The sequence below is a fragment of the Vigna umbellata genome, chromosome 2 (genome assembly GCF_029865625.1).
Source record: "Vigna umbellata cultivar VRB3 chromosome 2, Vumbellata_1.0, whole genome shotgun sequence".
Classification (NCBI taxonomy): domain Eukaryota; kingdom Viridiplantae; phylum Streptophyta; class Magnoliopsida; order Fabales; family Fabaceae; genus Vigna; species Vigna umbellata.
This window is the reverse complement of record NC_142166.1, coordinates 36,498,502-36,509,060: the sequence shown is the minus strand read 5'-3', so window position 1 is coordinate 36,509,060 and position 10,559 is coordinate 36,498,502. Positions and strand designations below refer to the sequence as shown.

The following is a 10,559-nucleotide window of genomic DNA, read 5'->3' as shown; positions in this document are numbered from 1 at the left end:
ACTCTTTCTCTAGTAACTATCTGACACTAAGCAAGTTTTGATTAATTTTAGGTACATATAAGACATCAGGGAGTGTTTTTGTACCCGTGTAAGTTGTTATAACTATTGAACCCTTGCCTTTTTTTACTAGAATTTGTTCATTCCAATTCTGACCCATTTGACTTCTGTCATGTCCAAACACTTGAACAATTCTTTGTCATAGGTCATGTGGTTTGTGCAACCGCTATCAATCAACCAAGATTCATTTGAACTGCTATTGGAGAAACAGGTAGCAGCAAAGAGTTGGTCTTCATTTTCTTGCGCATTTTTGCATCACCTTTAGCTTGTTGAACATTTGCTTTGCAAATTACAATCATGACCGATCCTATTGCACTTACTGCACCTGGTCTTTTCCAGCAACAAAATAGTGGGTGACCCATTTTTCCGCAATGTTGACAAGGTGAATAATTTTTCTTTTTACCCTTACCTTGTTTTTTATTAAATACACCATTTTCACTGCTTGTTGGTTGGAACCTTTTGAAAATTTTCTTTATATTGGTTCCAACATCATGATGCTTGACAGGGAGTGCACCTTCAACCACACGATCTTCTCTCATTAGCCCTCGCTTTTCTTGGGCTTGCAAAGCGTGTAACACTTCTGCCAAAGTAATCTTGGATAAATTCTTTGTATTCTTCAATGAGGCAATAAACGCTTCGTACCTTTCTAGCACTATCACAAGGATTTTCTCGACAATTCTGGAGTCCGCAAAGTCGCTGCCCAAGAACTTTACTTTGTTGGCAATGCCCAATAACGTGTTTGAGTACTCCTTGATTGTCTCTGACTCTTTCATCCTTTGCAGCTCAAATTCCCTCCTTAGGTTCAACACTTGCTTGCTTCTTATTCTGTCATCTCCTTCATATTCTTCCTTCAAAAATTCCCAATTTTTTTTGGTGATTTAAGAGTCATAATTCTGGTGAAGATCAATGTTGTAACACTAGAAAACAAGGACGACTTTGTCTTTGCCTTCTTTGTTTTTAGTTCCTTGTGATTTTTTATTTGGGCCATGGTAGGATTCTCCAGCAGCAGTTGAACGAAAGTAATCCTCTTCCATAACTTCCCATAAATCTAGTCCCTCTAGATAGGACTGCGCTTTTACAGCCCACGTATCATAGTCTTCCTCATTAAAGATGGAAGTGCTACTGGAAAGGAAGTTCACTCCCCTTCCATTCTACAGGTCCCTTAAGAAGAAAGGGCTCTAGATACCAATTGTTGGTTTTCAAAGAATAAAATAGATAAATATTGGCTGACTGAAGTGTATAATCTTATTAAATTTAACTTAATTTAAATACATTTAGAAATAACTAACTAAAATATCACATCTTGTGATTCTAACAACCACTATTAATGACTTGGCTGAAAATTAAGAAATAACTAACCCACTAAAAGTCATTGACAAATTTAAAAAATTAAATCTGAAATCTTCCTAAATTCATGCAACTAACAAGGCAATTCTCAACAAGTTATCGTCATTCATAACCATCTTCAAAGGAGGTGAAACAAGAATCAAGATTAAAGGAAGAATGTATATAGAGGCAGGTGATGAAGGTGCATGAATCACTTGTGCAAGAAGATGGAGGAGATGAAAGTGCAGGACGTAGAGGATTGCAAAGGAGAAAGATGTTGGAACTCATTGATGGGAAGGGAGGTGCAATCAATCAAGTATCTTGGAGGAAGGTGCAAGAACTAAAAAAAAAATCGAGGTTCAAGAACACACTATTGAGAGGGAGAGATGGGATGCAAGGAAAAATGAAAGGAAGAGATCTCTAGGATTTTGACTTTGACTAAGGAGTAAAACTGGTATTTTAATTTAGGGGTGCAGGAAGAGAAAGTAGGGGTGCAGGAAGAAAGCTCTTCGTCAGCCCTATGTTATTGTGGGCTTCCTATATTATCTGCTTTTCTTCTGTATCTTTTTCTTCATAACTATACTTTTTGCTTTTTTGTTTTATGTTGTAGACAAAACACATTATAATTAAAAGAAAGAAAGAAAGAAAGAAAGAAGAAAAGAAACCAAACGAAAGGATATATTTTGTATTTTTTTCTTTTTTTTTTCAGGTTTCTTATAAATCTTTCTTCAAATATAAATAAAAGGTAAAAGAAAAAGCCCTCCATTTCACTGTAACTTTTTATTTTGATTGAAAAAGCAAGTTCCACACGAGTTTTGAAGTTTTGAGTTGGCAGCCATTTAACAAGTAAACGAGGAAAGAAAGGAATGGATTCTGGAAATTTACGAAACACTCATTTCCCATTATTCTTTTTCTAGTCAATTCTACAAAATAAATGAACAAAATGGAACAATTACAAAATATATGTGAAAGAATTTTTGAAGACCATTCCCGAAGGTGGTAGTAGTGAGATAAAAACAAACAAATAGCGAGGTTGTCCAAGTGTTGGGTCCAGAACTTTCACACTCCCTCTCAAACTCTCAAGACCCTTCTCCACCTTTCACATCCCCTCTCTATATATTCAACAATTCCCAAATCTCACACTCATCAACAACACAAATCGCTCATTCTTAATCAATCCCACATTGCCTTTCCTTTCGTCAATCCCAATGGCTCAAACACTGTCAACTTCATCACTTCTACTATCACCAAAAACAGGGTACTCTGCTAAACCCAAGAACAATGTTGTTACACCTTGCATGGCCTCTTTTCCGACGAGGAAAGAGTTTCCTAGGCTAGAAAGGATGAGGCTTCAGGCTTCTGCTGATAACAAAGACCACTCTGTGGAAGTACAACATCTTAACAAGGGCGACCAAACTACTGCGGTTGAGAGAAACCCACGTAGAACTGCCCTCGACATTTCACCTTTTGGTAAGATTACCATTCTTATTCGCACAAATCTACCATCCACAATTAGTCATGCTCATGCATTTTTTTATTAATTTTCAAATTGGACTACGAGGTTCTTAAGTTCGTTAAAATGTCAATTGCAGACCTCGAATACAATCTAATTAACGTGATTTTTATAACTTTTTTCGAAATTCTGAATTCCACTTACAGGGTAAACTTTTTGTACATTATCGACCAATGTAGAAGCGAGTTTGCTAATACAAATAGAGATTATGATATATCATTATAAATATTAAGTTTGTGAAGTCTTAGAATAGTTATTTGAAATTAATTTTGACTAACGTATTCTGTTCTGATTGTGATTCTGTTGGTGATGATGCTTGACATACGCTGCAGTATTGTCATTTATTCCACCATTGCCATTAGTTTTTCATATTCTTTAATATTTCCTCCCTGTTAATATTGTAGCCTTAAGAAGAAGCTTGGTATCATAAATAAAGAAACAAAAACTGCTCCGTAGTAGACACATAACTTGCCTACTGATATTGGTATAATTCTTTTGGTTTGATTCTGTCATACACTTTCCACAGAAAAAGAATGAAATTCACCAGTGAGAGATCTGTAAAATTAATCGAGGTTTGAACCTGAATCCAGAAACCGTGACAAGCATAACGAAGAGAAATAACTATAGAAAAAGTGAAAAATCCTAGTTGAGTCAATTTCTACAGATACCTAAAATCTAAGCAAACTCATATGAAAAGAACATTTCAATGTTTGAAATTTAAGTGATCCGTTGTAAGTTTATAATTCGGTACCTGTCTTTGAGTGGGGAAAAGTGATGGTAGCTACGTTTACCTGAACTTGCTTCCAACATAGTTAAACATGTAGACTAACATGTAGTGTGGCCTATTGCAGGTCTCTTGGACCCGTGGTCACCCATGAGGAGTATGCGCCAGATTTTGGATACAATGGACCGAATTTTCGAAGATACCATGACATTCCCCGGAAGAAACGTGGGAGGAGGGGAGATTCGTGCCCCTTGGGACATCAAAGATGAAGAACATGAGATCAGACTGAGGTTTGACATGCCAGGTCTTTCTAAGGAAAATGTTAAGGTATCAGTGGAGGACGATGTGCTTGTCATAAATGGTGGTCGCAAGAGTGAACAAGAACAAGGTGGTGATGACTCTTGGTCCAGCAGGAGCTATAGTTCCTATAACACCCGTTTGAAGCTTCCAGATAACTGCGAGAAGGACAAGGTCAAGGCAGAGTTGAAAAATGGCGTGCTCTATATCACCATTCCTAAGACAAAGGTTGAACGCAAGGTTATTGATGTCGAAGTTCATTGAGATGCTTAGGCTTTGTGCTTAGCAACACTGTATTCTACCGTTCATACCCATTGTACGGGTAAAATATGTGGTATAAGTGTGTGAAAAAGTTGAAATAAACTTCAGTTGTAAAATTTTCTAGCAAATGTCAGAAGATGAAAAATCTGTTTTACTAAATCATGTCTTTGGAACATCGAATTGGTTATGAGCCAGAAAAAGATGTGAAAAGAAACTAATCCTTAGCATGTGTATATCTTAATTAAGAGTTTAATCACCTAACCTCGCAATTCCAAGTTAAATATATGAAGAAAGTAGGAACTGCAGAACTAATCCGTGACAAAATAAAACTTAATGAGAAACCTGTACCAATGCAAAGGGAATGCAAAATTTAGAAACTACCCATAAATATTTTTCTACGCTAGGTTCTCTGTCTACCTTTACATATTTGTATCAGTTTTTACAACCAAACTTCCTTAAAAAAAGAGAGGAAAACATAAAGCATTACAACAACGGCCACAAGTCCTGCGACTACATCAGAAAGAAGGTACTATAACCAAGGAAAAAGGGAAATGAAAGGTGAAACAGCCAGAAAATTTAGAGAAATAGCTAGGATTTCTATGTCGTATGTTACTCATTCTCTTCGGGAATAGAGTCCAATTTGGGTTTCCGATTGTCCAGAAACTTAACACCAAACGTTTGAACCTCTGATAGTATATCCTCTACGGAGATCTGTTTGTTCACCAACCGCTCAAGTTGCTGCTTCGTTATGATAACTTTGATCCTCTTTATCCCACCATCTGTCTCAGCGCTCCTTAAAGATGCAAGATTTGGAGGGGAACGCAAAGAAGGAAGCAAGTAGTACATTCTCCCTGACTTCAATTCATGATCAGGTGAAAGAGATTCTGTGACTTTCTTTGAAACACCAACACCATAAGCTGGATAGTTTGTCAAGATATCTTTGACATGGATTGGAGTGCCAAACTCTAGTATCTTCCCATCTGGTTTAGCTACCCTCACAATCTTAACCTTTTTTGGCATGATAGAAGACCCTGAACAGGGTTTACAAAGAACAACACAATTGCCCATTTTATTAAAAGGGGTGTATAAATCAGGTGGTTGAAGACTAAAAGCGAAGTTGTTAGAGAAAGCTATAAAGATAACTGCATGGAACTGTGAATGTGTGTGTGTGTGAGAGAGAGAGAGAGAGCAGGTGAAGGGAGAGGGAGTTTGAGTGAGAAATTGAAAAGAAAGCATGTGAGATATATAGTGAGGTGGGATTCTTAAAAAAATGGAGGGCTTGTTTCGTGTGGAGTGGAGTAGAAAGGTGACTTTCCGTTGAGAAAGAAACTTGTGGATTAGGGCGAGAAAGTATGAGTATGTAAAATACGTTTTGTGTTGAGGATGGAAAATGAAAGATTTGTCAACACGCATGCAGCATAGGTCGGTTTAGTGGGAAAGTGGCGGAATATTGCATTGCTCATTTAACTATTTTTTTCAGCCCTCCAGAACCCAATTGATGAAGCAACTATACTCCTATATGATTTTGCATAGTATATGGTTGTGCCATAACAGTCTATGCCATCTATGCACTTCCAAATCATGCAAGTGGTCTGATTTGATTGGGTGGGCATGCTTAGCTTTGGGACCAAACTACCATGTCACAGTTAGGTGGGGAAGAAAAAAATCTACTATAACTAGCTATAAGGTTGAGTGGTATTTTTGTTCCTTTTATATTCAAGTGCAAGAAAAAATCTTACTTTTAAACCACATGGTTAGACCCTTTCTTCAACACGATAGCAGATTTAAAGATTCAAACTCTATCAACTTATTTACGCTTTTGTGATATTTCCAACGACATGTATAGTTATGTTTGTTTACTTTTTTCTAAAATTGCATCACTTCCTGGTTTAGGTGACGTCCAAGACAATTTTAAAAGCAAAAATTGCTGAATTTCCTCTTACTTGTTCTTCGGTTCTAATTGTTTGATACTGATAGAAATTAATCAGAGGCACAACAGAAACAAGGGGATGCAACAACAGAACCTCTTTCTTCCCTTGGCTTTCGGTAGGAAGGAAAGCAGAGATTGGATGGTTGAATAAAGAGAGATTATATTAAATCTGTTAGTTGATCATGCAGGGGTGACGACGCAACAAATGCAGTTTATATATGTATGGTTCAGGTACTATAAGGAACAAAAGTTTAAGGTTGGGTGTACTTTGATCAATGCTTTGTTTATATTTCTGTCTAGAAAAATATAAATTAGTTAACCTCAGCCAACTGCTAACTGCTATTTGATTGTTTTTCTTACAGTGCTCAATAAACAATATATCAGTGTGTGTAAAACATATGATGCCCATGCTTAATATTAAATGTAACAGTAGCTGGTATGTATATATGTGGGGTTAGCAATGGATGGTTATGATATCTATTGCGAATAATCTTTGCTTAACACATTTTTCTCACACGCTTTGGATGAGACTAGTTCCATGCTCAGAAAGACGAGGTTGCTTCAGTGTCCAATAAGAGCTTTTTTATCGTGTGGAAAGAGATAAAGAGACAAACTTTTAGAAAGGCGCCTTATATTGTCTAAAGCTTAATGCTCAATTTTGTACTACTCATTCATATCTTACTTTCCACCATTGTCAGTATACAATTGAGAATTTACTTCTCTATCTAACCATTCTCTGTCTAACCATTCACTACATATTTTTGTTGATTTACCCACTGTGAATGAAAGAAAGAATTAACTGTAAAAGTAATAAAAATGGTGTTGGTTGGACAATAGAATGGTAGTGCATAGGAGGCATCGATAAGTAAATAGATAGAGTTTTTGTTGAGTTGCTGAGTATGCATTTACTAGTAGGTGAGACAGTAGCCAATAAAGAAAGGGAGTTGCTTTAAGTGGTCGTAGGTGGTGTGAGCCAAATTAATAACGTCATTGTCAGTGGCTAAAAAGATGAGACAAAGATCTTCTAAATCCACAAAGTCCCTTTTATTATTATTATTTTTCTAAGTTGTTGATTTCCAACTTACTAACTCCCTTCTTTTAAAATGTTTTCCCCTCAAACAGACCTAACCCCATCAAAGTTAAAGTCCAATTCTTTTTTACATCAGAGTTGCAATTATATTAAAATTTGAGAGTTTATTTCACAATTGATATAATTTGCTTTTACATTTTTGTTTATGATTTGATAAAGTTTGCCACATGACATGCTGTTGTATTTTTGTATTCTTTAAGTTGAAATTAATTTTTTTATTTGATATTTATTGGTGTTCGACTAAAAAAATATATGATTTTAGTTTTTAATGTTATTAAATATTTATTCTTATAAATTTATTATTTTATTATTTAATATATTCATTAAATTCTGTGTAACATTTAGTATTATAATAATATTTTAATTTAAAAGGTGAAAAGAGAATAAATCTTTAATAAAATAAAAAAATAGAATTAAAAATAAAAAAGTCCCAAAAACCAATCCGCACATTTTTGTTTAATATGGTTTGAATTTTTTTTTCTTTTCCAAACTGCACACATTTTTTATATTTGGTTTGGATATATTTTTAATAAGAAAATTGGCAAACATTCCTATTACAGTGTGGAATTATGTTAAATGAAATTTAAACTTTTTCTTCAAAACAACCGAATGATTTTAACAAACTAATATATAAAATAATTTGAATTAAAAAACTATGATGTTAATCCATAATAAGATTTAAAACATTTATTTATGAAACTTAGGTTTTCAGTTTCATCACTTCAATTCATCTTCGTTTTCGTCATTTTTTTTTCTACCCACTAGTAAAAAAAGATATATTATCGCTTCTGTTATGTCTCGGTTCAGCAGAAACCAAAACATAAAATATCGTTGTGGTATTTTTGAAATTTTTCTAATAGTATAGGCCTCGGTTGTTGTTGATGGATTGACAAGTGTACCAAATCACACAATAATATAAAATGATAAGACCAAATATTGTATCACAGAAGACTCTCGATACTAAAAAATCGTGTGATAACTCGATTAATTAAGACTTAAATAAAACGAGATCATTAGTTTTAGATGCAAAGACAAAAAATTAAATATGAATGCAGTTTGATCAATAGCAAGAGAGCATAGTGATAAATAGATGTTGTTTAATATGAGATGAGTATGTTGTTGGGGTTAGATTTCACCAAGTTTCCTCTTATGTATGTAAGAATTCTTTTTTATGCATTAATGTTAACGTCACTCACTAAATCACTTAAACTTGATCCCTCGGCGAGTAAGCTTGTCCTTAATCATCAATTCATGCAATTCCTAGCATTCTTAGTAATTAAATGTGAAGATCAAGAGCTTAAAGAAAACTAAGACTCATACCCTCATCCCTGAGTAATATTACTCTTGGGAGAATTCAATAAGAACCTGAATTGTAAGGAACCTCCCGACACTCATCCAATTCATAAATCATGCGATGAATGAGTTAAACAAAACATGTAATAAGCACAAATTAATTACTCTAACAATTAATGAAAAAGCATGTGTTATTAAGAATCAATTCAAATACATGAGAGTTCACAAGGTTACATCATCCCTCAACAACAAATAGAGTTTAGTTCATCATAGACATGGAGAAACTAGATGAGTAATGAAAAAGCATGAGATAGCAAAACCCTAAAAGTAGAGGAAGGACGTTTTCGCATCCAAATCCACCTTCAGAGAGTGGAAGAATGTGTTGTTGTGCTACTCCAGCCAGAGATACCAAACCTAGGACGTCTGGGTCCTTTAAATAGAGCGACAGGAGAACAGAAACAAAGCCCAAGCCCGAGTCAGTGGCGCTCAAGCGCCCCACTTAGAACGCCCAGGCGACGAGTAGTGGTCTTCCACGCTCAAGCCTTGCAAAAGACGCCCAAGCATCGAGCCTCCGGTGCTTAAGCGCCCCAAAAGTGGCGCCCGGGCGGTGAGCGGTGGTCTTATGCGCCCAAGCCTCAAAGATGACACCCAAGCTTCGTGCATCCAGTGCTCAAGTGCGCAAAAATGGGCGCCTGGGCGGTGAACGCCACTCTTCTGCACTCAAGCCTCCAAAAAGGGCACCTATGCTTCGAGCACTCCTCCCTTTTAGTGCTTTTCCAGGCCTTTTTGAGCCCCATCTCCATGGCACTTCATCCCTGCTTTCCATATTATCTCATTTTTTTATCAAAATAAGGGAAATTAGTCATAAAATCATTAAATTCAACCTCAACTCTCTTATTCACACAACTTAACAGAAAAACATGATTCTAAACAAGTTTCTAAGCAGAAAAAGGTGCATTTAGATCAAAATTACATCACAAATAACGATATTTTCAACCGTTACCAGTTGCTTTGGAACCGAAGCCATATAGGGTATATGACTTCGATTGTTTGTAGAACCAAGGCCAAAACCTCTGTAGGAACCTGACAATCTACTCAACTGTCTGATGAAAATCCTTGTGCAGGGCTTTTGGCCTTCGGTCTCTGCAGAACCGAGACAAAAAACCCCTGCAAGAAACTAACATTCTAGTCAACTGTCTGATTAAAATCCCTATGCAGAACCGAGGCCAAAACCCCTTGTAAGACCTGATATTCCACATCTATTGTCTGATCCCATAAATGTGGTAATCATATGGTCAGGGATTTGGCCTCGATTCTCTAAGGACCCAAGGCTATAAACCCCCTGCCAAAATCTGACATTCCACGTTGCAATCTTACATTAAATTTAGCAATCAGATCGTTAGGGATTTGGCCTTGCTTCTTATGGGAATCGAGGCCATAGACCATAATCTGAACAAAATTTAAATATTTAAGCAAAATTTAATATTTAACAGAGGGTTTGGCCTCGGTTTGGCGCTGAACCGAGGCAAAAAGGTTGAAAAAAATTTCAAAATTTCCATTTCATATTAATTGTGAATTTTTTTTTACGAGAATAGGCTTCGATTGTTTGGGAAACTGAGGCCGTAGACCCTTTATTGCCTCGATTTTATTAGGAACGGAGGTAATAACCTTTCGTAGGTTAAAAAAAGAAAACACAAAAGGAACAATGTCGTCTTCTTCGCGTAAAACATTTTCAGCAAATCCTCTCGAGAGCACACCACTGTCATTGTCGTTTTCTTCCATTTTTCACCCTTTTTCACCGTTTAAATTTGGTTTTGCTTGTTGTCGTGGTCATTGTCAATGTTTAGGATAACCGATCAAAATCGTTTCAAACGTCCTTTTGATTTGGTTTTTTCGATTCTCCTCCTCAGAGGTAAATTTTCGTTGTTTTTCTTTGCGTTTTGATGTTTGATTTTGTTTGTAAAACTAGTATTTTTTTGTATATTTGTGTAGGTTTGAATTTTGCAAAGTTGAATTTTCTATGGTTTTGATTGCGGGTTGTCCTTTTTTATTGGATTTTCACACTATC

At 35.9% G+C, this 10,559-nt stretch overlaps 2 protein-coding genes across 2 annotated transcripts; one reads left to right on the top strand and one right to left on the bottom strand.

Moving 5' to 3' along the window:
• The first annotated feature begins 2,451 nt into the window (after positions 1 to 2,451).
• On the top strand, positions 2,452 to 4,353 carry HSP21 (heat shock protein 21). The gene is made up of 2 exons (XM_047297511.2): positions 2,452 to 2,853; positions 3,748 to 4,353. The coding sequence occupies exons 1-2, from the start codon at positions 2,592 to 2,594 to the stop codon at positions 4,179 to 4,181; spliced, it is 696 nt and encodes a 231-aa protein (XP_047153467.1). The 5' UTR covers positions 2,452 to 2,591; the 3' UTR covers positions 4,182 to 4,353.
• A 187-nt stretch (positions 4,354 to 4,540) lies between these two features.
• LOC124824980 (uncharacterized) lies at positions 4,541 to 5,477 on the bottom strand. The gene has a single exon (XM_047297510.2). It carries the CDS (start codon positions 5,412 to 5,414, stop codon positions 4,788 to 4,790), a length of 627 nt encoding a protein of 208 aa, XP_047153466.2. The 5' UTR covers positions 5,415 to 5,477; the 3' UTR covers positions 4,541 to 4,787.
• Between the last annotated feature and the right edge of the window lie 5,082 nt (positions 5,478 to 10,559).